Source organism: Artemia sp. Qi Xiang Cuo, chromosome 19 (genome assembly GCF_049724085.1).
Source record: "Artemia sp. Qi Xiang Cuo chromosome 19, ASM4972408v1, whole genome shotgun sequence".
NCBI classification, from domain to species: Eukaryota; Metazoa; Arthropoda; class Branchiopoda; order Anostraca; family Artemiidae; genus Artemia; species Artemia sp. Qi Xiang Cuo.
The window spans coordinates 43914544-43942411 of NC_142812.1; the positions used below are offsets into that span (position 1 = coordinate 43914544).

Here is a 27868-nt window from a genome sequence, read left to right on the forward strand (position 1 = left end):
TTGTTCATTATCTTGGGTATTTTGCGATTTCTCATAGGCTACTGACCTAATTTGGCTTTTGTGTGTCCCCCCTTTTAATTGTATTCTTTGGATCTTATTGAATGCCACGGCAAATCTATGACTCAGTTTGCCAATAATTTGGGGTATATCTGAGTAATTTTGACATTTTTGTTGTTGTCTTTGTACCCCCTTACTCATACCCTCAATTTTTTTCAAGGAACACTAAGCTTTTTAACGTTATTTTGTGTGTTTGTTTGAACCATATAGTGACCTAGTTAATTATTAAGTAACTTATTTTTCTAATGAAAGCTGAGACAGAATCCTATCAATGTGGTATCCAGAGGGGGAGGGAGGGAAGTATTACATTTAAATGATAAGATCTCGAAATTTTTTTTATTGAAAGCAGGGATCCCCAATTTTTTTTTTCTAATTTAAAGCAGAGACGGTATTTTATCAAGGTGGTATCCAGAGAGGGGGGAGTAGTGAGCTATAATATTTAAATCATAATACCTCGATTTTTTTTAAAGAAGGGGTGCCAATAAGTTAAATATTTTTGTTATTTAAAGCACAGACGGTATCCTATCAAGATAGTATAGAAGAGGGGGGGGCATAGGGAGCTATTATATTTAAGTGATAGTACCTTGATAGTACCTGTTTTTAATACAAGATATCTTTTTAAGAATCCAAAAGAGCAAAAAAAAACAATCAGTATCAAAGTCACCCATTTCAACTGTTTTAAATGTGATAGGCAAAGGGCATTATAAAAAAATTAAGCTTCTAAGTTCAAAGCTATATTCAAAGTTTTCTGATTAGCCTAATTTAATATTAAGATGGTCTGGCCTAAAAAATAAGACACACGTATAGTCAGAACTCCATTGCAAATCCATATATAGCTAAATTTATCAAGACTCCCCCCCTCCCTCCCTCCATAATGGTGAAAAATATACCCTGAGTTATAAATCAACATCATATTTTTGGTATATAGCCTAGACTGCAGTTTTCAACAAAAATTAGCGTTTCAGCATAATTCAAAATAATGAGTATTTTTCATGCTCTTTTATAATTAAATAATCACTTTACAGGGACTATTAATTTTGAGCCATGAAGGGGCTAGAAGGCTCAGAACAGCCCATAGAAACCTAGTAACCCTATGCTCAAAAATTTTCGTATTTAAATAACGCGAAAAAGATCAACAATGATAAAACGGCGAGTCCTAAAGATTGATGAATAATTAGGATTTCTAGGTTACTCTTAGGGGGGGGGGGAGTAAAGCCAATGCTCGTTGTCAACAATAAAAATTATCTAAAAAAAACAAACATGTTCATAATTTATATCATCCGCAAGAGTATTTGTTTATGGCACATACCTAAAAAAATAGAAAAAACGGGGTGATTATGATCTTTACCAAGTAATTATGTCAGTGATTCCAAACCTCAAAATGTACATGGGGTACAAATAACTAGTAAGCCATGATGAAATAAAAAGTAGCAAAATAGAAATAAGAAGGTATTTTTCAAAGTCTAACTGAGGCAACTACTCCCCCTCACATAAATGACACACAAAAATTATGTTGCCTAATTCTGAATTAGAATAAGCAGCGTACAATGGCAAGTACAAACAACGAAATAATACATTATATACGGGTCATAATACAATGATATATATTACATCATAACATTGATAGATAATTATCTAATAGTATTGATTTATTTAATCAGCATTAGTCATTCTGAGAAATGAGGACTCTAATTTAGTTCTTAAAATTGTACACGTCTTGGTTAACAAATATGATGTGGCCACTCCTCTAATATAATGGCAGCATGAGATAATTCAGATTGAGGAATGCTAGTATAATACAACACACCACCTAAAATAACAAGATTTGGGTCTCCACACACGGGGTGCCTTACAACTTGACTCTATTCAAGCGTTGGTTTTTTGGTGTTTAGGAGGAAAAAAGGTAGCTAGGTTAGTTTAAGTTATGTATTTATTATATGCTATGCTTTACCCCCACCCTCCTAATGTGCAAATATACAGCCAAAATTTGTTTCTAAAGTATTATATTTTTATCCTATTTTGTTTTATTTCACTAGCATTAACCAAACTTCACTTCTCGCATGTTCTCCAGATATTAGAACAGTACGTTTTATTCCTGTATTGCTTTAGTGTAACAGAGTGATATCCTTTTCATTAATAAATACCTATCGTTTTTTGAAGGCCTATAGGATAGAGAATTTGAAAATATCATTAATTTTTATTATTGCTGCTGGTCTGCCTGTGAATCTAGGCACTTTGACGTACATATGTTGTTTCTAAGACTTGGCTGCGCTTGCCTCAGATCATAGACAGGCAGACCTTGTGTCACTTGTTCACCTGCAAATCCAGGCAGCTTGTTGGTTCAACCAATTTTGAATGAATTTTGTTTTAGTGTAACTGTCTGAGCTTATAAACTGGGTTGCCTGTCTAAGACTTTAGGCACGTAGACCCTATGCCACTTGTTTGCACACAAGGCCAGGCAACTTTTCAGTCAACCAATTTTCAATTAATTCTGTTTTAGTGTAACTGTCTTGGCTTATAGATTGGGTTTTCTGACTGAGGACTGCAAGTCCAGGTGACTTAGTGGTCATGTTAATCCTAAAACTTGGTCAAAATGCCTTAGACTCTAGGCAGACAGACCTACTTGGAAAGTCTACTTGAATTACAATAGAGATGACTAAGATTTTTGGGCTGACTCACAACAGACAATGTCTATGGAACTTGCTGATGAAGAAGCATCCCAAGCCTAATTTTCCTGTCCACATAAATTCTCAGGTAGGTTGAGTAAGTTTTAGGATTGATATGCGACCACCAAGTTGCCTGAACTGCAATTGGAACTATAAAAGGCCATCTGTGTGACTTTGCTATTTTCTCTATGCATCAGTGGGGTAATGTAATTTCTTTTGTATGTCATTTTAGTGGATCATATATTAAATAAAAAAACCAAAAAGTATTCTGCATAACTTTATTCATGTTTCTCTAAAAAAGTCATAGAGAAGTCATAGAGTTTAAAAAGTCATATAGAAGACTTTATATCATTCTCCATGTTTAAATGAAACACAATATTGCCTATTGTTTTGATTTTATAGTGCTTTGTATATAAGAGTAAATGACAATATTTGTTGCTTAGAGTATAAAGAACCAATGACTTTGCCTAGTCAAACAGTGCTCACCCAAGTAATTTGTGTTTCTAATATAAAAAAAGCATATAAGGTATATGCTACTATTATATAGTAACTGAGGTAGATTTATATCAAAATATTCAAGCAAATCATACAGCCTACTAGGTGTCTTACCTTAGCCTACATAAGGTAGGCTATCAGTGGAAGTCATTAGGTCTGCAAAACTACCAATAGGGTAGCCTATATATTGATTCTTTTAGAATCATTAATGTTTACCTTTACACTGCTTCATGGTTAAAAGATCCTGGAATGCCAAAAACCTAGTAACATCAAGACTAGGCCTAGTCTAGCCAAGCTCTTTTCAAGAAGCATTCCTTAAAAGTATTTTTCAAACAAAAGAGCTTTGCTGAACTAGGTTCCGATTTCTGTTTTACCAGAACATACAAGAAAACAACACTTTCTAAGGCTATATGCTGATTTATTTATTTTTTGGTCATTTTCTGCTGTTTAACACCGCACATTCTTTATTTTGAAATTGTCCACGAACTTTCGTATTGGAATACATTATGTAAACAGGCGATCCTTCTCCTTAAAAAATGAATTATTGGTTTTTCACTCTAATTTAAGACGTATATTGCTGTGTAAGTTTGCACTTGACCAATTTAATGAATTAGTTTTCATTTTAGGTGTCCCTGGTACTTTAATGTTCCTCCTAAGCCCATTTTCCAACTAGAAGTTCTTATATTTTTCACACAAAACTATACTTTACAGCTTTTTGGATGACTCAACACCAAGAAATACCTTTCAAAGACCATTTCAGAGCAAGTTACTTTCTTAATGTCGCTCCTAAACCTATTTTCCAACATGAAGTACTTATCTTTTTCACCCACAACTATACTTTACAGCTTTTTGGATACCTCAACACCAAGAAATACTTTTCAAAGACCATTTCTGAGCAAGTTACTTCCTTACTGACTATACTAAACCCATTTTCCAACCATAAGGACTTATCTTGGAAATCCCACAACTCTACTATAAAGCTTTTTTGGTAGCAAGGAACAGTGACATGACAAACATTGGCCATATCAGAGATAACCACATTCTTAATGTTCCCTCTACAACCAATTTTTCAAAATGCAGTACTTATACGTGAAACCCTCAACTTACCATTTAAGATTTTTTGATGCTCCAACACCAAGTAATACTTTTCAAAGGCATTTCAGAACAAGTTCTTTTCTTAATATGCTTCTTAAACTAATTTTACAAATTCTAAATTTTTCCATAGTAGATAGAAAAAGCTATATCATAGCTGTGAATATTTTCTCGAAAGATAAGCAGTTCTATTTCAATTTAAAATTTTCTCAACAAAGTGAAGAAAAGTTCAAGTTCTCTTCTGAATTTTCTTAATGAAAAAGAAATTAGTTTTTATTCAATTCTATTTTTCCAAATAATATAAAATTTTCCACTTTAGTTCAGATTTTTCTCAAAGGGATGAAAAATTTAAAATACTGTTTCAAATTTTCTCAACGAAGTGAAGAAAAGTTCAAGTTCTCTTCTGAATTTTACCAAAGAACACACTTCAATTCTAATTTCTCCAGAGAAAACAAAAATCCTCCACTTCAGTTCTTTATTTCACAAAGACATATAGAAATTTAAATTTCAATTCTAAATTTTTAGTGGAAGATAGAAAAAGTAATACCATACTTGTAAATATTTTCCCGGAAGATAAAAAGTTCTACTTCAATTCAAAATTTTCTCAACGAAGTCAAGGAAAGTTCAAGTTCTCTTCTGAATTTTTTTCAATGAAAAAGAAATTAGTCACTGATCATTTATATTTTTCCAAATAATATTAAAATTTTCCACTTTAGTTAAGATATGTCTCGAAGAGATGAAAAATTTAAAATACTTTTCCAAATTTTTCACAGAAGATAAAAAAGTTCAAGTTCTCTTCTGAATTTTAACAAAGAACAAAATTGAATTCTAATTTCTCCAGAGAAAACAAAAATCTTCCACTTTAGTTCTTTATTTCACAAAGACATAAAGAAATTTAAAGTTCAATTCTAAATTTTTCGGTGGAACATAGAAAAAGTAATACCATACTTGTGAATATATTCGCGAAAGATAAAAAGTTCTAGTTCAATTTAAAATTTTCTCAACGAAGTGAAGAAAAGTTCAAGTTCTCTTCTGATCTTTACCAAAGAACACACTTCAATTCTAATTTCTCCAGAGAAAACAAAAATCTTCAACTACAGTTATTTATTTCACAAAGACATAAAGAAATTTAAAGTTCAATTCTAATTTTTCGGTGGAAGATAGATAAAGTAATACCATACTTGTGAATATTTTCATGGAAGATAAAATGTTCTAGTTCAATTTAAATTATCTCAACGAAGTGAAGAATAGTTCAAGTTCTCTTGTGAACTTTACCAAAAAACACACTTTAATTCTAATTTCTCCAGAGAAAACAAAAATCTTCCACTTCAGTTTTTTATTTCACAAAGACATAAAGAAATTTAAAGTTCAATTCTAATTTTTCGATGGAAGATAGAAAAAGTAATGCCATACTTGTGAATATTTTCACGGAAGATAAAAAGTTCTAGTTCAATTTAAAATTTTCTCAACGGAGTCAAGGAAAGTTCAAGTTCTCTTCTGAATTTTCTCAATGAAAAAGAAATTAGTCATTGATCATTTCTATTTTTCCAAATAATATAAAACTTTTCCACTTTAGTTCAAATCTTTCTCGAAGGGATGAAAAATCTAAAATACTGTTCCAAATTTTCTCAACGAAGCGAAGAAAAGTTCAAGTTCTCTTCTGAACCTTACCAAAAAACACACTTCAATTCTAATTTCTCCAGGAAAAACAAAAATATTCCACTTCAGTTATTTATTTCACAAAGACATAAAGAAATTTAAAGTTCAATTCTAATTTTTCGGTGGAAGATATAAAAAGTAATACCATACTTGTGAATATTTTCATGGAAGATAAAAAGTTTTAGTTCAATTTAAAATTTTCTCAACGAAGTCAAGGAAAGTTCAAGTTCTCTTCTGAATTTTCTCAATGAAAAAGAAATTAGTCATTGATCATTTCTATTTTTCCAAATAATATAAAAATTTTCCACTTTAGTTCAGATCTGTCTCGAAGAGATGACAAATTTAAAATACTGTTCCAAATTTTTCACAGAAGATAAAAAAGTTCAAGTTCTCTTCTGAATTTTACCAAAGAACACAATTCAATTCTAATTTCTCCAGAGAAAATAAAATTCTTCAATTTCAGTTCTTTATTTCACAAAGACATAAAGAAATTTAAAGTTCAATTCTAAATTTTTCGGTGAAAGATAAAAAAAGAAATACCATACTTGTGAATATTTTCCCAGAAGATAAAAAGATCTAGTTCAATTTAAAATTTTCTCAACGAAGTGAAGAAAAGTTCAAGTTCTCTTCTGAAATTTACCAAAGAACACACTTCAATTCTAATTTCTCCAGAGAAAATAAAAATCTTCCACTTCAGTTCTATATTTCATAAAGACATAAAGAAGTTTAAAGTTCGATTCTAAATTTTTCGGTCTTAGATGGAAAAAGTAATACCTTACTTGTGAATTATTTAAATTAATATAAAAATTTCTTGTTAAATTTAATATTTTATAAACGAGGTCAAGGAAAGTTCAAGTTCTTTACTGAACTTTACCAACGAACACACTTCAATTCTAATTTCACCAGAGAAAATAAAAATCTTCCACTTAACTTCTTCATTTCACAATGACATAAAGAAATTTAAAGTTTAATTCTAAATTTTTCGGTGGGAGATAGAAAAATTAATACCATACTTGTGATTATTTTCACGGAAGATAGAAAGTTATAGTTCTATTAAAAATTTTATCAATGAAGTGAAGAAAAGTTCATGTTCTCCACTGAATTTTACCAAAGAACACAATTCAATTCTAATTTCTACAGAGAAAATAAAAATCTTCCACTTAATTTCTTTATTTCACAAGGACATAAAGAAATTTAAAGTTCAATTCAAAATTTTTCGGTGGAAGATAGAAAAAGTAATACCATACTTGTGAATATTTCCCGGAAGAAAAAAAGTTCTAGTTCAATTTAAAATTTTCTCAACGAAGTGAAGAAAAGTTCAAGCTCTCTTCTGAATTTTACTAAAGAACACCATTCATTTCTAATTTCACCAGAGAAAATAAAAATCTTCCACTTCAGTTCTTTATTTCACAAAAGACATAAAAAAATTTAAAGTTCAATTCTAAATTTTTCGGTGGAAGATAGAAAAAGTAATACCATACTTGTGAATATTTTCACGGAAGATAAAAAGTTCTAGTTCCATTTAAAATTTTCTCAACGAAGTGAAGAAAAGTTCAAGTTCTCTTCTGAACTTTACCAAAGAACACACTTCAATTCTAATTTCTCCAGAGAAAATAAAAATCTTCCACATCAGTTTTAAGTTCCCCAAAGAAATAAAGAAATTTAAAGTTCTATTCTAAATTTTTAGATGGAAGATAGAAAAAGTAATACTATGGCTGTGATTGTTTTCCATGAAGATCAAAAGTCTCACTTTATTTATAATGTTTCTTAAATTCAGTTCTGATTTTTCTCAAAGAGATGAACAATTTAAAGTTCTGGTCCAAATTTTTCATAGAAGATAGAAAAAGTTATACATTGATTGTGAATATTCAACATGAAGATAAGGAACTCCACTTTAATTCTGAGTTTTCTCGAAGAAGTGCAAATTGTTCAAGTTCTCTTCTGAATTTTCTTAAAGAAGAGAAAAAAATTAACTCAATTATGAATTTTACCAATGAAAATGAAAAAACCTTCCACTTCAGTTCTTAATTTCTCAAAGACATAAAAAATTTAAAGTTCAGTTCTAAATTTTTCTGTAGAAGATAGGAAAAGTTATACTATGATTGTGATTATTTTCCAGTGAAGATAAAAAGTTTCACTAAAATTCTAATTTTCTTAAGTTCACTTCCGATTTTTTGCAGAGATGAAAAATTTAAAGTTCTGTTGCAAATTTTTCATAGAAGATAGAAAAAGTTATACATTGAGTTGAATATTCGACATGAAGATAAGGAGCATCATTATAATCCCGAGTTTTCTTGAGGAAGTGCAAAATGTTAAAGTTCACTTCTGAATTTTATTAAATAATTGAAAAACGTTAGCTAATTTATGAATTTTACCAATGAAAATGAAAAGACGTTCCTTTTCATTTATTAATTTCTCAAAGAAATAAAAAATTCAAAGTTTTCTTCTAATTTTTAAAAGAAAATAAAAAGACTCCACTTCAGTTCTGTTTTTTTTTCTCAAAGAGATAAAAAATTTAAAGTTCTTTTCTAATTTTAAATTAAATTTTAGCTCCTTTGTCTTATGGATTTACCCATCAAATTTTTAAATTAGAAAATGAGTGACTCGTTCTATTATTAAAGACAATCGTTCAAACTCGTTCATCTAACCTCCAAAACAATAGGTTAGGTTAGGTATAAATAAATATTAATAAATAAATAGAAACATTTCTACATGTTTAAGTTAGGTTAGGTTAGGTTAACTTAACATGAGCGCTCATAATAAGTTAGACTAACCTTTTCCGGAGGGTATGGTGAGGTGAGGTTAGGCTAGATTAAGTTAGGTTAGATTAGGTTAGGTTAAGTTAGGTTAGGTTAGCCTACGTACGCTTCACTTTGGTTAGCTTAGGTTAGGTGAGAGACAGTCAAAAAGTTAGGTGTTTGATTAGGTTAGGTTATATTAAGTTAGGTTAGGTTAAGTTAGGCTAGGTTAGCCTACGTACGCGCGCGTACGTAGGCTAACCTAGCCTAACTTAACCTAACCTAACTTAATCGAACCTAACCTAACCTAATCATACACCTAACTTTTTGCCTGTCTCTCACCTAACCTAACCTAAGTGAAGCGTAGGTAGGCTAACCTAACTTAACCTAACCTAACCTAACTTAATCTAGCCTAACCTAACCTAACCATACTCGCCAGAAAAGGTTAGGTTAACTTATTATGAGCGCTCATGATAAGTTAACCTAACCTAACCTAATTTAAACATGTAGAAATGTTTCTATTTATTTATTAATATTTATTTATACCTAACCTAACCTATTGTTTTGGAGGTTAGATGAACGAGTCTGAACGATTGTCTTTAATAATAGAACGAGTCACTCATTTTCTAATTTAAAAATTTGATGGGTAAATCCATAAGACAAAGAGCAAAAATTTAATTTAAAATTAGAATAGAACTAAATTTTTCAGCTCTTTGAGAAAAAAACCAGAACTGAAGTGGAGCCTTTTTATTTTCTTGGAAAATTAGAAGAGAACTTTGAATTTTTTATGTCTTTGAGGAATTAAGAACTGAAGTGGAAGCTTTTTTCATTTTCATTGGTAAAATTCAGAAATGAGCTAACTTTTTTCACTTCTTTAAGAAAATTCAGAAGAGAACTTGAACATTTTGCACTTCTTCTAGAAAACTCAGAATTAAAGTGATGCTCCTTATCTTCATGTCAAATATTCAAATCAATGTATAACTTTTTCTATCTTCTATGAAAAATTTGGAACAGAACTTTAAATTTTTCATCTCTTTGCAAAAAATCGGAAGTGAACTTAAGAAAATTAGAATTAAAGTGAAACTTTTTATCTTCACTGGAAAATAATCACAATCATAGTATAACTTTTCCTACCTTCTACAGAAAAATTTAGAACTGAACTTTAAATTTTTCATGTCTTTGAGAAATTAAGAACTGAAGTGGAAGGTTTGTTCATTTTCATTGGTAAAATTCAGAATTGAGTTAACTTTTTTCTCTTCTTTAAGAAAATTCTGAAGAGAACTTGAACAATTTACACTTCTTCGAGAAAACTCAGAATTAAAGTGGAGTTCCTTATCTTCATGTTGAATATTCACAATCAATGTATAAATTTTTCTATCTTCTATGAAAAAATTGGAACAGAACTTTAAATTTTTCATCTCTTTGAGAAAAATCAGAACTGAATTTAAGAAAAATTATAAATAAAGTGAAACTTTTGATTTTCATGGAAAACAATCACAGTCATAGTATTACTTTTTCTATCTTCCATGTAAAAATTTAGAATGGAACTTTAAGTTTCTTTATGTCATTGTGGAACTTAAAACTGAAGTGGAAGATTTTTATTTTCTATGGAGAAATTACAATTGAAGTTTGTTATTTGGTAAAATTCAGAAGAGAACTTGAACTTTTCTTCACTTCGTTGAGAAAATTTTAAGTTGGACTACATCCTTTTATGTTCCAGGAAAATATTCACACGCATGGTATTACTTTTTCTATCTTCCGCCGAAAAATTTAGAATCGAACTTTAAATTTCTTTATGTCTTTGTGAAATATAGAACTTAAGTGGAAGATTTTTATTTTCTCTGGGGAAATTAGAAATGTATTGTGTTCTTTAGTAAAATTCAGAATAGAAATTGAACTTTTCTTCACTTCGTTGAGAAAATTTTAAATTGAACAAGAACTTTTTAGCTTCCGGGAAAATATTCACAATTATGGTATTACTCTTTCTATCTTCCACCTAAAAATTTTGAATAGAACTCTAAATTTCTTTATTTATTTGTGAAATAAATAACTTAAGTGGAATATTTTTATTTTCTCTGTAGAAATTAGAATTGAATTGTGTTCTTTGGTAAAATTCAGTAGAGAACATGAACTTTTCTTCACTTCGTTGAGAAAATTTTAAATTGAACTAGAACTTTTTATCTTCAGTGAAAATAATCACAAGTATGGTATTAATTTTTCTATCTCCCACCAAAAAATTTAGAATTGAACTTTAAATTTCTTTATGTCTTTTTGAAATAAAGAACTGAAGTGGAAGATTTTTGTTTTATCTGGAGAAATTAGAATTGAAGTGTGTTCTTTGGTAAAGTTCAGAAGAGAACTTGAACTTTCCTTGACTTCGTTGAGAAAAGTTAAAACTCAACTATAACTTTTTATCTTCCGTGAAAATATTCACAAGTATGGTATTACTTTTTCTCTCTTCCACCGAAAAATTAGAATTGAACTTTAAATTTCTTTAGGTCTTTGTGAAATAAAGAACTGAAGTGGAAGATTTTTGTTTTCTCTGGAGAAATTAGAATTGAAGTGTGTTCTATGGTAAAGTTCAGAAGAGAACTTGAATTTGTCTTCACTTCCTTGAGAAAATTTTAAATTGAACTAGAACTTTTTATCTTCTAGGAAAATATTCACAAGTATGGTATTACTTTATCCATCTTTCAGCGGAAAATTTAGAATTGAACTTTAAATTTCTTTATGTCTTTGTGAAATAAAGAACTGAAGTGGAAGATTTTTATTTTCTCTGGAGAAATTAGAATTGAATTGTATTCTCTGGTAAAATTCCGAAGAGAACTTGAACTTTTTTATCTTCTGTGAAAAATTTGGAACCGTATTTTAAATTTTTCATCTCTTCGAGACAGATCTGAACTAATGTGGAAAATTTTTATATTATTTGTAAAAATAGAAATGATCAATGACTAATTTCTTTTTCATTGAGAAAATTCAGAAGACAACTTGAACTTTCCTCGACTTCGTTGAGAAAATTTTAAATTGAACTAGAACTTTTTATCTTCCCTGAAAATATTCACAATTATGTTATTACTTTTTCTATCTTCCACCGAAATTTAATAATTGAACTTTAAATTTATTTATTTCTTTGGAAAATAAAGAACTGAAGTGTAATATTTTTGATTTCTCTGGAGAAATTAGAATTGAAGTGTGTTCTTTGGTAAAGTTCAGAAGAGAAATTGAACTTTTCTTCGGTTCGTTGATAAAATTTGGACCAGTATTTTAGATTTTTCATCTGTTCGAGACAGATCTGAACAAAAGTGGAAAATTGTTATATTATTTGGAAAAATAGAAATGATCAATGACTAATTTCTTTTTCATTGAGAAAATTCAGAAGAGAACTTGAACTTTCCTTGACTCCGTTGAGAAAATTTTAAATTGAACTAGAACTTTTTATCTTGCGTGAAAATATTCACAAGTATGGTATTACTTTTTCTATCTTTCACCGAAAATTTAAAATTGAACTTTAAATTTCTTTATGGCTTTTTGAAATAAAGAACTGAAGTGGAAGATTTTTGTTTTCTCTGGAGAAATTAGAATTGAAGTGTGTTCTTTGGTAAAGTTCAGAAGAGAACTTGAACTTTCCTTGACTTCGTTGAGAAAATTGAAATTGAACTAGAACTTTTTATTTTCCGTGAAAATATTCACAAGTATGGTATTACTTTTTCTATCTTCCACCGAAAAATTAGAATTGAACTTTAAATTTCTTTATGTCTTTGTGAAATAAAGAACTGAATTGGAAGATTTTTGTTTTCTCTGGAGAAATTAGAATTGAAGTGTGTTCTTTGGTAAAGTTAAGAAGAGAACATGAATTTTTCTTCACTACGTTGAAAAAATTTAAAAATGAACTAGAACTTTTTATATTTCGTGAAAATATTCACAAGTATGGTATTATTTTTTCCATCTTCAACCGAAAGATTCATAATTGAACTTGAAATTTCTTTATCTCTTTGTGAAATAAAAAACTGAAGTGGAAGATTTTTGTTTTCTCTGGAGAAATTAGAATTGAATTGTGTTCTTTGGTGAAATTCAGCAGAGAACTTGACCTTTCTTATCTTCTGTGACAAAGTTGGAACAGTAATTAGAATTTTTTATCTCTTGGAGACATATCTGAACTAAAGTGGAAATGTTTTATATTATTTGGAAAAGTAGAAAGGAACAATAGCGAATTTATTATTAATTGAGAAAATTCAGAAGAGAACTTGAACTTTCCTTGACTTCGTTGAGAAAATTTTAAATTGAACTTGAACTTTTTATCTTCCGTGAAAATATTCACAAGTATGGTATTACTTTTTCTATCTTACACCGAAAAATTAGAATTGAACTTTAAATTTCTTTATGTCTTTGTGAAATAAAGAACTGAAGTGGAACATTTTTGTTTTCTCTGGATAAATTAGAATTGAAGTGTGTTCTTTGGTAAAGTTCAGAAGAGAACTTGAACTTTTCTTCACTTCGTTGGGAAAATTTGGGACAGTATTTTAAATTTTTCATCCCTTTGAGAAAAATCTGAACTAAAGTGGAAAATTTTTATATTATTTGGAAAAATAGAATTGAATAAAAACTAATTTCTTTTCCATTGAGAAAATTCAGAAGAGAACTTGAACTTTTCTTCACTTCATTGAGAAAATTTAAAATTGAAATAGAACTGCTTATCTTTCGAGAAAATATTCACAGCTATGATATAGCTTTTTCTATCTACTATGGAAAAATTTAGAATTTGTCAAATTGGTTTAAGAAGCATATTAAGAAAAGAACTTGTTCTGAAATGCCTTTGAAAAGTTTTGCTTGGTGCGGGAGTATTCAAAAAGCTGTAAAGTATAACTGGTTGTGAAGAAGATATGTGTGTCATGCTGGAAAAAGGTTTTAGAATTTTCATGAAGAATGTAACGAGCACTGGAATGGTCAAAGAGAAGTATTCCTTGGCGATGAGTTATCATAAAATCAGTAATTCTTGTTAGAGGGTGATAAAGGTGAGTACATAATGTTGGAAAATGGGCGTAGGTGGGTTCGTATTAAAGTAACATGCACATAAATGGTGTATATCGATTATTTCTTGGTTTTGAGGCATCCAAAAAGCTGTAATGTCTAGTTGTGTGTGAAAAAGATATTGACTTCAAGTTGCAACATATGTTTAGTAGGGACATTAAGAAAGCAACTTGATCTGAAATTGTCTTTTAAAAGTATTTATTGGTGTTGATGTATCAAAAAAAGCTGTAAAGTATAGTTGTGGGTGAAAAAGATAAGTACTTCAAGTTGGAAAATGGGTTTAGGAGGGACATTAAGAAAGTAACTTGCTCTGAAATGGTCTTTGAAAGGTATCCAAAAAGCTTTAAAGTATAGTTGTGGGTGAAAAAGATAAGTACTTCAAGTTGGAAAATGGGTTTAGGAGGGACATTAAGAAAGTAACTTGCTCTGAAATGGTCTTTGAAAAGTATTTCTTTGTGTTGCGACACTCAAAAAGATGTAAAGTATAGTTGTTGATGAAAAGGATAAGTACTTCAAGTTGGAAAATGGGTTTAGGAGGGACATTAAGAAAGTAACTTGCTCTGAAATGGTCTTTGAAAAGTATTTCTTGGTGTTGAGGTATCCAAAAAGCTGTAAACTATAGTTGTGGATGAAAGAGATAAGTACTTCAAGTTGGAAAATGGGTTTAGGAGGGACATTCAGAAAGGAACTTGCTCTGAAATGTCTTTTGAAAAGTACTTCTTGATGTTGATGGTTAAAAAAAGCTTCAATTTATAGGGGTTTGTTAATTAGATTAGTCCGTCTATTTTTAAAATGTTCTTATTATGTACAAACTGACATGAACGTGCTCTGAAATCTTCATTTACATGCGTTTATTTTTGTTTCGTTCTAGAAAAAAATGTAAAGTATAGTTGTGGGTGAAAAAGATAAGTACTTCAAGTTGCAAAATGGGTTTAGGAGGGACATTAAGAAAGTAACTTGCTCTGAAATGGTCTTTGAAAAGTATTTCTTGGTGTTGAGATCAATTTCTCAGAAATCCATTTGTCCTAGTTGATTACGTCACTCTATGCCCATAAATGGATTCCCGTCAGGACCTCCTGATAGGGTTCTACCGATTATGTAATCAATTTCTCTGAAATCCAATTGTCTTAGTCGATTACGTCATTCTATGCCCATAAATGAATTCCCGTCATGACCTTCTGATATGGTTCTACCAATTATGTAATCAATTTCTCAGAAATCCATTTGTCCTAGTTGATTACGTCATTCTATGCCCTTAAATGGATTTCCGTCATGACCTACTGATAGGGTTCTACCGATTATGTAATCAATTTCACAGAAATCCATTTGTCCTAGTTGATTACGTCATTCTATGCCCATAAATAAATTCCCGTCACGAGCTCCTTATAGGGTTCTACCGATTATGTAATCAATTTCTCGGGAATTCTCTCCCTTCGATTACGTAATCAATATATCTCTTCCCCACGTTTCCCTTAGAAACATCAAATTAATTCCCCTTTCTTGAATCAATAATTCCCCTTAGAAACAACAATTAATTCCCCTTTCGTGAATCAATAATTCCCATTAGAAACAATAAATTAATTCCCCTTTTTTGAATCAAGAATTCCCCTTAGAAACAACAAATTAATTCCCCTTTCGTGACATATCAATCAATCTTGACATCACCTGTCAGACATTATTAAACTTCGCCTGGAAACAATTTGATTAATGATTGATAGTACCTGTCAGACATTATTAAACTTTGCCCGGAAACAATTTAATTAATGACTGACTTTAGGTCATTGACCCCATTAACCACGTGTTCTCCCTAATGACTCTATGCCCATATTAGGACCATAAACCAAGTGGTCCTGTCACGAGTTATAGGGTCCTTTCTACTCTCATTTTCATCTCACTTATTCTAATTTTGAAATTTATTTTAGCTAAAAGAACTGAAGTGAGACAATTCATCGATTTCTTCTACCATGGGTCCTCGGGGACTGGAGCTACTGAATAACACTAACCCAACTGAGTCTTTATATGTTGTCGAGTTTGCTCCTGATATTGCCTATGAAACACTTGAGTGGATTGTACAGAAATTCCGTCAAAGGGTATTAAATAATGGAGCCGAATTGATTATGAGGATGGAATCCTACGATCCTTCAAAGGTTTTAAAATTTACAATTTAATTTTTTACTGATTAAATAATTGAAGACCCCTGTGAGAATTGTGTCGGTTTTTGAAGTTGGATTAAATAAAAAAACAATTTTTTTATAACTTAAAGTAAGGAGCGACATTAAAACTTAAAACCAACAGAAATTATTCCGTATTTGAAAGGGGCTGTCCCCTCCTCAACGCCCCGCTCTTTACGCTAAAGTTTGACTCTTTCTCAAAACTCTACCTTATAAAACAATAAAAAATTTAGCGTAAAGAGCGGGGCGTTGATGAGGGGACAGCCCCTTTCATATATGGAATAATTTCTGTTCGTTTTCAGTTTTAATGTCGCTCCTTACTTTCAGTGAAAAAACTTGTTTTTTGTTTATGTAATTTCTGAATGTTTTTGAATTAATGCAGGTTTTGAATTTGGCTCAGCGTACATGAATAATTAAAACGAAATTTGAATATTGATTTTACTTTTTTTTTAAACTAATAATAACCTTATAACAACCTAAGTTTGATTTTTGTTCCAGTTGTTTAAGAATGACTCCTGAATAACAAAGGGTGTTAAATTAGAATAATAATCTCCTTTAAAAGTGAAAAAAAAAATTTAGCATAAGAGTGAGCTATTGAGGAGAGGCAACCCATCTCATATACGTAATATTTTGGTTCGTTTTAAGTTTTAATGTTGCTTCTTACTTTTAGTTGAAAAAGACTTGTTTTTTATTTAATTACTCATTGTTTTTTAAATGTCAGGAAATCCAGCTCCCCCTCCATAGAAAATTCCCTTCACCCACGAGAAATTTCTCAATGGAAAGATTCTTACACGTAACTTAAATTAGCGATATTTGCGGAACTAATTTTATAAGGCATAGTAACAAAACGGCTCAAGGTGTCGAAACTATTTTTATGAAAATAAAAGTAACAAGTTGAGCAATTCTCAAATCACTGAAATGAATGAAAGAAATGATCTGTAAAAAATCTATTTAATAATTTATGTTCGTTTTAAGTTTTAATGTTATTTCTTACTTTCAGTTGGAAATAACTTGTTTTATTGCTAAGATTCGCTGGAAAATACCAGAAACAAATTATTACTTATATAGGCCATTATTTAACAAAATTTTAACTTTAGTGTAAAGAACGAGGTATTGACGAGGGGGCGAAATTCCTCATTAGTAGTAAAGCATTAATAGATACAAAACGTGATTGCGTAATTTGACTTTCACAAGCCTGAGGCATGGATATGCGTGCAGTTTAACCGGTACATTGGCTTACCACGGGCCAGTTACCTATTACTATGAACCCTACATGGCTTGGCAGACAGGTTTTCTATTGTGACACTCATTTTTTGTGTGTCAAACGGTTAAAGAAAGCTGGTGGTTACTCCATATGATAACTTGATTAGTCGGTTTTTTAAAAAAACTTGGCAAGCTATAATGTACTCAATTAAAAACCCTATATAAATGTGATGATAGTGTACTCTATAATACACAAGTGATGTTTTGGAGAGTATTGTCAATTTAAAATAGTTTAGAAATAAAAAAAATTTAACAAGAAATGGCTGAAAAGTGTTTTGAGGGAGATGGGTTGCATGGAGGGTTGAGTTGCACGAGGGTTCAGTTAAAGGGCTACAGTTACACGGGGGTTTAGTTAAATTTTCGTCTGAAAAATAGGAGTTCACACTTAAAAAGTTCTATTAAGAGCATTTTTTATGGAAATGGTTCATTTTTGAACCAAAACTATGCTTTTCTGACTGAAGATACACATTTGAATCAGAAAAAGTAAAAATGTACACAACTGAAACAGAGAAGTGTGTTTTGACTGTATTTTCTCTAATTTCGTCTGAAAAATAGGAGTTCAAACTTAGAAAGTTCTATTAAGAGCTATTTTTATGGAAATGGTTCATTTTTGAACCAAAACCACGCTTTTCTGACTGAAGATACACATTTGAATCAGAAAAAGAGAAAATGTACGCAAGTAAAACAGAGAAGTGTGTTTTGACTGTATTTTCTATAATTTCGTCTGAAAAATAGGAGTTCACACTTAAAAAGTTATATCAAGAGCTATTTTTATGAAAATGGCTCATTTTTGAACCGAAACTATGCTTTTCTGACTGAAGATAAACATATGAATCAGAAAAATTGAAAACGTACACATCTGAAACAGAGAAATGTGTTTTGACCGTATTTTCTATAATTTCGGCTGAAAAATAGGAGTCCACACTTAAAAAGTTCTATTAAGAGCTATTTTTTATGGAAATGGTTCATTTTTGAACCAAAACTACGCTTTTCTGACTGAAGATATACATTATAATCAGAGAAATTGTTTAAAAATATGCTAAAAGATGATTCCCGTGAAACTATTCCAGTTTTCTATAAAAATGGATGATTTTCAAAATCAAAGAAAATGGTCCCCATTTAGCTAGTTAAAATTGCGCCTAAATTCTTGATTTTCATTCTAACTTAACTTGTAGGAATAGGACTTCATTCAAACAAGTAAATCAGCTTTATTTAATTAATAATAGCGCACAAAAAAAAAGACTATTATTTTTCATCATTCTTCCCTCCATGACCAGGTGCTAACGCCTCTATCTCGCTTTCACTTAGTTTCCTTCTTAGTATACGGTAGTAATTATGATTACGCCATCGCCATACTTCATAATAGCCATCATGCGTTATGTAATGATCATCATCCAATCTAGGCTCCCGATCTAAAAAAAAAAAATAATAGAAAAACGTTTTACTAGTAAATTCAAATTTCAGAGGGACTTAGCCCCCCTCCCCTCCAACAATACAAAATCTTAAGAATATGACTATTACATTTAATAGAAACGGCAAAGCACGCTTTTTTTTATTATGTAAATAATATCTCTCCTCCACAGGTATGTTTACAAGTTTTAATTGTTTTGAAAAACAGTTCTTTATCATTCAGAAACAAGCTTTTTTTCCAAACATGTTGTATTTTTCTGGTTTGAATGAAAAGCTTGCGTGTTACAAAGAGAGTGAGAGTTTTGGGAGTCAAATTTCACAGGCTCTTGCTATAAAAACTCGACTTTACAGCTCTTAATGCTGTTCTGGGTGCTAAACGAGTCATTACCAAGGACTGGAATCCCCCATGAGAATGGTGGCATACGCCAACTGGCAAACTACTGGAAAAGGGTACAAAAAATCTGCAACTACGAGTGCCGGCATGGCTTCTGATTCAGATTGCTTCTGAGTGATGTTTAATGTCATATTTTTGGTCATTTTTGGTGCATAGTTTTTGCAGTACAGAGTAGTTGGAACCTCAGATAACTCAAAGCTTATAAACCCAGTTCCAGTTTTAAAAATAAAAGATGCCGTTATCTAGCCTATATATTTAAGGTAATTTAAGAAATAGTAAAAGATATGGTTTTTATTGTACAATTTGTGGGGGTATAGCCAACTCGAGCTTATAAGGTGAGTGAAGGATCTTTTAAAGGCATTTTGGAGAAAAATATTGTTTCAACATTAAAATCTCCAGTACGTGTTAGACCAGATCATAACCCCCAAAGTCACTTCTTTTATCAGTCGTAATTTAAAAAGATTTTTTTTTTCCTGTATTGTCTGTAGGCGGTAGCGTACATTAGGAGAGGGCTACATGAGCAATCCTCCCCTCCATCGAGATCTTCATAAAAGGGAAAAGGAGGATTTGTATGCAAACTATTAAATGAAAAAACAAGTCACGACAACTGGTTTTGGCCCATATTCTGGAATAACAAAATGTTAAAATTAGGCCCTTATTTGTATGAACATCTTCATCAAGGACAAATTTAAGCCTGGTGCTATAAACGATCGTAAACGGCTGAACATGCTCGTTTTGAGTTTGACTCGATTATTTATTGTATTTTCTTTTCAGTGTGGGTTTCATTTATTTATAGATGCTGATTAGTGGTAGTTTCACGTTTGGTGGATTATTTGATTTTATTTTTTCTCAATTTTTGTTTAATGGAATTCCTTACCTTTCTTTGAAAAACTTATTTTGTAGAAAAAGTCAATATAAAAGTGTTATTCAAATTCTTCCTTGAGTAGCTACCACTGTGAGGGATCTAAGCCCTTTTTGGCCCTTGATGCAATAGGCAATGGGATAATATAGTGAACATAGCTATAAATTTAATAACATAAAATATTTGATTCAAGATGTGAAACGCATTAAGAACCTTATTCGGCATTGGGCCAGGTTTATAGACTGCCTATAGATGGTCCGTAATTTAAGCTACTAAAAGTCTAAAACTTTACAGTCGTTTATTGAACAATTCGTTGCTTCACGAAAAGGCAAGGGAAGATTTTGTTTTCTTGTAATCTTCAATAACTTACTTTTGATTTCAGTTGAGTTTGTGAAAATTTAAACTTGGCCTTTTATATTTATTTCAGCATCATTGTGTTTTAACTCTATATGTGTCTATATGTATATGACAAAAACATTTTTCTTGGGTTGATCTAGGTTCACTTAGAGTCGCGCGCGACTCTAAATGAACCTAGATCAACCCAAGAAAAATGTTTTTGTCACTCTAATAAGTTTATCGCTAGACATAGCTTAGTTTTTTTTCCAACTGAAAGTAAGGAACAACACTAATATTTTTTCAAACAGTTCGTGGTAACGAACTGTAAGTAAGGAGCGACTAGTTATTTTTATAGAAACTGCAATAGTTTAAACGAAATAATTTCAAATTTTTTTATAGAAACTGCATTAGTTTAAATGAAAAGTAGTAAATGCAATTTAATTTTGATTTTGTAATTCAGTTTCTTAATTAGAAAAATTAAAAAAACACTTTTTCCACATCAACATCGATAAATAAATGAAACCCAAAATGAACAGAAATTACAATAATTAACCGAGTCAAACTCAAAATGAGCAGAAATTAACATAAGTTGGGCGCGAAACCCCTATGCCTTCCCAAGGCCAGAACAAAATTCGCACTTTACTGAAAAATAAAAGTGAATGTGCATTGTCAGTTTAATATACATATATTGATATTTAATAATCAAAATGTTAATATCATTTGATTTATTAAAGGTGTAAAAGTAAAACCATTTGTATTTTTTCAGTAAAGTGCAAATTTTGTTCGTGTCTTGTGAAGGCATAGGTGTTTTGCGTCCAACTTATGTTAAAATGTCTTAAAAATGGAGTGATGTTTGTTCAGTTCATTCTTACAATTCGAATCATTCACTTTTATTTTTCAGTAAAGTGCAAATTTTGTTCTGGTCTTGGGAACGCATATGGGTTTCGCGCCCAACTTATGTTAATTTCTGCTCGTTTTGAGTTTGACTCGGTTAATTATTGTAATTTCGGTTCATTTTGGGTTTCATTTATTTATCGATGCTGATTTGTGGCAGTTTCATGATTGGTAGATTATTTGATGTTATTTTTGTTTAATGGAGTTCTTTACTTTTTTTTGAAAAAGTTATTTTGTGGGAAAAAGTGTTTTTTTTAATTTTTTCTAATTAAGAACGAAAATCCTTTTGTGGGAACATCTTATGTTTTTACGATGAACGTCATTTTTGTAATGAGACCCAGAAAGCGTTTCAAAAAAAATTCTTCCCTGGATTTGCCATAAATTCGCTACCGAAATATTCCAACTCTTGCATTTCAATGATAGAAATTCAAAATAAACTTTGAAAAATTAAGAGAATGTAACTGTGACAAGGTAAATCGCAAGAAAACACTACTGAAATATTCCAACTCTTGCATTTCAACGAAAGAAATTCAAAATGAACTTTGAAAAATCAAGAGAATGTAACTGTGACATGGTAAACCATTCTTTGACAAGGTAAACCACGACAGAACACTACTGAAATATTCAAACTCTTAATTTGGTCAAATTGGCCTCCAAAACATAATTTAATTTTCAATTGTGAAACTATTTGTTACTCATTTTTTTTTATTAATACATAGTCTTAGGAAAACTTCATTACCACATATAGAGTTACAACACAATGATGCTGAAATAAATAGAAAAAGCCAAGGTTAAATTTTCACAAACTCAACTGAAATCAAAATTAAGTTCTTGAAGATTACAAGAAAACTAAATCTTCCCTTGCTTTTTCGTGAAGCAACGAATTGTTCAATAAACGACTCTATAGTTTTAGACTTTTAGTATCTTAAATTACGGACCGTCTATAGGCAGTCTATAAACCTGGCCCAAGCATATTTTTAATATGATACTCTCTAAATTAAAGCGTTTTATACTTTTAAAAAAGCTTCCTATTTTAATTAAACAATACGTCTCTTAATTTGGTCAAATTGGCCTCCAAAACATAATTTAATTTTCAATTGCAAAACTATTTTTTACTCATTTTTTGTTATTAATACATAGTCTTAGGAAAACTTCATAACCACATATAGAGTTAAAACACAATGATGCTGAAATAAATAGAAAAGGCCAAGGTTAAATTTTCACAAACTCAACTTAAATCAAAAGTAAGTTCTTGAAGATTACAAGAAAACCAAATCTTCCCTTGCCTTTTCGTGAAGCAACGAATTGTTCAATAAACGACTCTATAGTTTTAGACTTTTAGTAGCTTAAATTACGGACCGTCTATAGGCAGTCTATAAACCTGGCCCAATGCCGAATAAGGTTCTTAATGCGTTTCACATATTGAATCAAATATTTTATGTTATTAAATTTATAGCTATGTTCACTATATTATCCCATTGCCTATTGCATCAAGGGCCAAAAAGGGCTGAGATCCCTCACAGTGGTAGCTACTCAAGGAATAATTTGAATAACACTTTTATATTGACCTTTTCTACAAAATAAGTTTTTCAAAGAAAGGTAAGGAATTCCATTAAACAAAAATTGAGAAAAAATAAAATCAAATAATCCACCAAACGTGAAACTACCACTAATCAGCATCTATAAATAAATGAATCCCAAACTGAAAAGCGATTACAATAAATAATCGAGTAAAACTCAAAATGAGCCTTTTCGGCCGTTTACGATCGTTTATAGCACCAGGCTGAAATTGGTCCTAGATGAAGATGTTAATACTAATCAGGGGCTAATTTTAACATTGTATTATTACAGAATATGGGCCAAAACCAGTTGTTGTGACTTGTTTTTCCATTTAATAGTTTGCATACAAATCCTCCTTTTCCCTTTTATGAAGATCTCGATGGAGGGGAGGATTGCTCATGTAGCCCTCTCCTAATGTACGCTACCGCCTACAGACAATACAGGGAAAAAAATCTTTTTAAATTACGACTGATAACAGAAGTGACTTTGGAGGTTATGATCTGGTCTAACATGTACTGGAGATTTTAATGTTGAAACAATATTTTTCTCCAAAATGCCTTTAAAAGATCCTTCATTCACCTTATAAGGTCGAGTTGGTTATACCCCCACAAATTGTACAATAAAGACCATATCTTTTACTATTTCTTAAATCACCTTAAATATATAGATAACGGCATCTTTTATTTTTAAAACTGGAACTGGGTTTATAAGCTTTGAGTTATCTGAGGTTCCAACTACTCTGTACTGCAAAAACTATGCACCAAAAATGACCAAAAATATGACATTAAACATCACTCAGAAGCAATCTGAATCAGAAGCCATGCCGGCACTCGTAGTTGCAGATTTTCTGTACCCTTTTCCAGTATTTTGCCAGTTGGCGTATGTCACCATGCTTATGGGGGGATTCCAGTCCTTGGTAATGACTCGTTTAGCACCCAGAACAGCATTAAGAGCTGTAAAGTCGAGTTTTTATAGCAAGAGCCTGTGAAATTTGACTCCCAAAACTTTCACTCTCTTTGTAACACGCAAGCTTTTCATTCAAACCGGAAAAATACAACATGTTTGGAAAAAGCTTGTTTCTGAATGATAAAGAACTGTTTTTCAAAACAATTGAAACTTGTAAACATACCTCTGGAGGAGAGATTTTATTTACATAATAAAAAAAAGCATGCTTTGCCGTTTCTATCGAATATACTCGTCATATTCGTAAGATTTTTTATTGTTGGAGGGAAGGGGAGCTAAGCCCCTCTGAAATTTGAATTCACTAGCAAAATGTTTTTCTTAAATTTTTTTTTTTTAGATCGGAAGCCTAGATTGGATGATGATCATTACATAACGCATGATGGCTATTATGAAGTATGGCGATGGCGTAATCATAATTACTACCGTATACTAAGAAGGAAACTAAGTGAAAGCGAGATAGAGGCGTTAGCACCTGGTCATGAAGGGAAGAATGATGAAAAATAATAGTCTTTTTTTTTGTGCGCTATTATACATTAAATAAAGCTGATTTACTTGTTTGAATGAAGTCCTATTACTACAAGTTAAGTTAGAATTAAAATCAAGAATTTAGGCGCAATTTTAACTAGCTAAATGGGGACCATTTTCTTTGATTTTGAAAATCATTCATTTTTATAGAAAACTGCAATATTTTCGCGGGAATCACCTTTTAGAATATTTTTAAACATTATCCCTGATTATAATGTATATCGTCAGTCAAAAAAGCGTGGTTTTGGTTAAAAAATGAATCATATCCGTAAAAAATAGCTCTTCATAGAACTTTCTAAGCGTGAGCTCCTATTTTTCAGACGAAATTAGAGAAAATACAGTCAAAACACACTTCTCTGTTTCAGTTGTGTACATTTTCACTTTTTCTCATTCAAATGTGTATCTTCAGTCAGAAAAGCGTAGTTTTGGTTCAAAAATGAACCATTTCCATAAAAATAGCTCTTAATAGAACTTTTTAAGTGTGAACTCCTATTTTTCAGACGAAAATTTAACTAAACCCCCGTGTAACTGTAGCCCTTTAACTGAACCCTCGTGCAACTCAACCCTCCATGCAACCCATCTCCCTCAAATTACTTTTCAGCCATTTCTTGTTAAATTTTTTTATTTCTAAACTATTTTAAATTGACAATACTCTCCAAAACATCACTTGTGCATTATACAGTACACTATCATCTCATTTATATAGGGTTTTTAATTGAGTACATTATAGCTTGCCAAGTTTTTTTAAAAAACCGACTAATCAAGTTATCATATGGAGTAACCACCAGCTTTCTTTAGCCGTTTGACACACAAAAAATGAGTGTCACAATAGAAAACCTGTCTGCCAAGCCATGTAGGGTTCATAGTAATAGGTAACTGGCCCGTGGTAAGCCAATGTACCGGTTAAACTGCACGCATATCCATGCCTCAGGCTTGTGAAAGTCAAATTACGCAATCACGTTTTGTATCTATTAATGCTTTACTACTCTCATTAGGTAATATGCGGGGTTCGCCCCCTCGTCAATACCTCGCTCTTTACACTAATGTGCAAATTTTGTTCCAATTACTTAAGAATGACCCCTGAATCACAAAGGCCGTTTAATTAGAATAAATAGCTCTTTTGAGATTATTAAATATATATTAGCGTAAAAAATGATATATTGTGGATGGGACGAGCCCCTTCGTATATACGATAGTTTCTGTTCGTTTTAAGTTTTGATGTTGCTCCTTACTTTCAGTTGAAAAAACTTGTTTTTTATTTAATTTCTTATTCTTTTTTAAATAATGTTGAAAAATCCAGCGCCCCCTTCATGGAAATTATCTTCCCTTATGAGAATTTCCTCCATGGAAAGATCCTCCCACGTAACCCTTGAAAAAAAAAAACAACAAAAAAACAAATAAACACACATCCGTGATCTTTCTTTTGGCAAAAATACAAAATTCTACATTTGTGCAGATAGGAGCTTGAAATCTCCACACTAGGGTTCTCTGATACGTTGAATCTGGTGGTGTGAGTTTTATTAAGATTCTATGGCTTTTAGGGGGTGTTTTCCCCTTTTTTCGAAAATAAGGCAAATTTTCTCAGGCTCTTAACTTTTGATGAGTAAGACTAAACTTGATGAAACTTATATATTTAAAATCAACATAAAAATCTGATTCTTTTGATACAACTATTGGTATAAAAGTTCGGTTTTTTAGAGTTTTGCTTACTATTGAGCCGGGTCTCTCCTTACTTACAGCTCGATGACGAACTGTTTGATGACAATCTGTTGGAAACCAATGGGTGTCGGGATTCTTGGGGGGGGGGGATCTTGATGAAAATTATAGTGCCCAAATTTAGTATACCTGGGAGTCTTGGAGCAGTGGCTTTTAAGATATATTGGTAGAAAATTTGTATTTTTTTATGAGAAGGTTGTTCATTAGTACATGTTTATTTGTTTTTAATTATTTTTCTTTCTCAAGACTGACTGTATAAACAATATGGGGTATAGCAATAGCAATAAAACAATATTGTATAAACAATAAAGGGTTGTTGAACAAAAGAGGAGGGCTCGTTTGAATGGGAATTGAGATTTCTACTTCCCTTTTTAAGAAACAGAATAGGTAATTTAGCAGCTAAGTTGTAATTCCTCCCAGTTTTAGTGTGAAATAACAACTTTGGCCCAAAGGAGGCCAAAACGCTATTGAGTAAGACCAGAGTAACACCGGAAAGACCAGAGTGTCAATTGTACTTCACAGAAAACTATTTTTTTTTTCGGGCTGTGTGTTTGATTTCTCATAACGTCACCAAAAGAAGAAGAAGAAAACAACAACAAAAGAACCTGACCAAGATCATAGGTAGAACAATAGCGCCGCCTAAGTAAAGAGTGAAGTGGGCTCTATGCATTATTTTCTCTTCTTTTTTATTTTCACCAAGGCACTTTGTATGGAAGGAGTTGTTGTAGAAACTTTGGAGGGGACTCTTTCCATTGGAAATTGAAAGTTCTAGTGCTCTTTTAAGAAACAAAAGTGATTGGAAAGCAAGTAACCCCTCCCACGCCACTTTTTGTGCCGATCGAAGTTTAGAGATGGCCATTTTGCTCAGCCTAGTTGAAAGGCACAAAAATATCCATCCTGTGGTGACATGACCTCCCACAGCCATTGGGACAAGGGCTGCAAGTTATGCAATTTGCAGGTGGTTTGCATATAGCATTTGTTTTTGGGTAACGGGGGCATGTTCTATGCTCGGTGTAGGAAAAGGCTAAAGGTATTGAAGTGAAGCTTTCAGGGACCGTCGAGGGGAGTGTTGAATTAAATCAAAACACACTATGTGCATGAAGGTTGTCAAAAGGGTGTATCAGTGATATTTTAGGAACGGCTTAGAGTATTTGCTTTAGTATTAAGTGCTTTCATTTTATTTAGTTTCACATCCTTCTCAAGCTTCGCCTAAAGTTTCAACTTAATACCATATTCTGTTCCTTAAATATTGCATCTATGTCATTTTGACAACCTGGATACACTTAAAGTCTTTTGATTTAGTTCAATGGTTGTAATAGTAGCCGTAGCAGTCGCAATTGCAGTAGTAGCAGTGGTAGTAGTAAAAACAAAATTAAAGAAATGAACCGAGAGTAGAGTAAGAGGTACCATTTTTGGTGTGCCCCTGTACCAGACGGGTTTCTAAGGTAACACCCATTTTTTTGGGGGGTCAATCAGAGAGAGAGCGGTCGTTACTCCATATACAGTAACTTGATTAGTAGTTTTTTTTTATAAACCTGGCAATGTATAATGTACTCAAGCATGTTTTGAGAGTTTGATTACATGCCTTACCAGACGGGTTTCTAAGGTAACACCCATTTTTTTGGGGTCAATCAGAGAGAGAGCGGTGGTTACTCCATATACAGTAACTTGATTAGTAGGTTTTTTTTTTAAACTTGGCAACGTATAATGTACTCAAGCATGTCTATGATTTCTATGCAGAGTGTAACTTGATTCATTTTTTAGATAGTCTTGTACACTTTTAGTGTGAATTTTTCAAAGAGAGTGAGTATTTGACATTTTTGCAAAAAGGGATAAGGAATTCGCAAATTGGACTCTATGAACGATATTAATTAATGTTTTGAATAATAGGAGTGTGGATGATTCTAATTAGTGATTGGATTGTATGACGGTGGAGAAAAAAAAAAGATTAAACTGATTAACAGTTAAGGTAACCCCAAAGGGGTTGTTAACTCAGGTAATTTGTTACTTGACCTAGCTTTACCTCTCCGATGTGGTCT

The 27868-nt window shown here is 31.5% G+C and overlaps 1 protein-coding gene across 2 annotated transcripts in view; it reads left to right on the top strand.

Moving 5' to 3' along the window:
* LOC148940892 (anoctamin-10-like) overlaps positions 1-27868 on the top strand; it is a 155485-nt gene that overhangs the window by 41317 nt on the left and 86300 nt on the right. For both annotated transcript variants that reach the window (XM_089105291.1, XM_089105292.1), the window contains exon 2: positions 15658-15882. In XM_089105291.1, the coding sequence (XP_088961417.1) occupies positions 15700-15882 (183 nt within the window). In that variant the 5' untranslated portion in view covers positions 15658-15699. The remainder of the gene's footprint in view (positions 1-15657; positions 15883-27868) is intronic.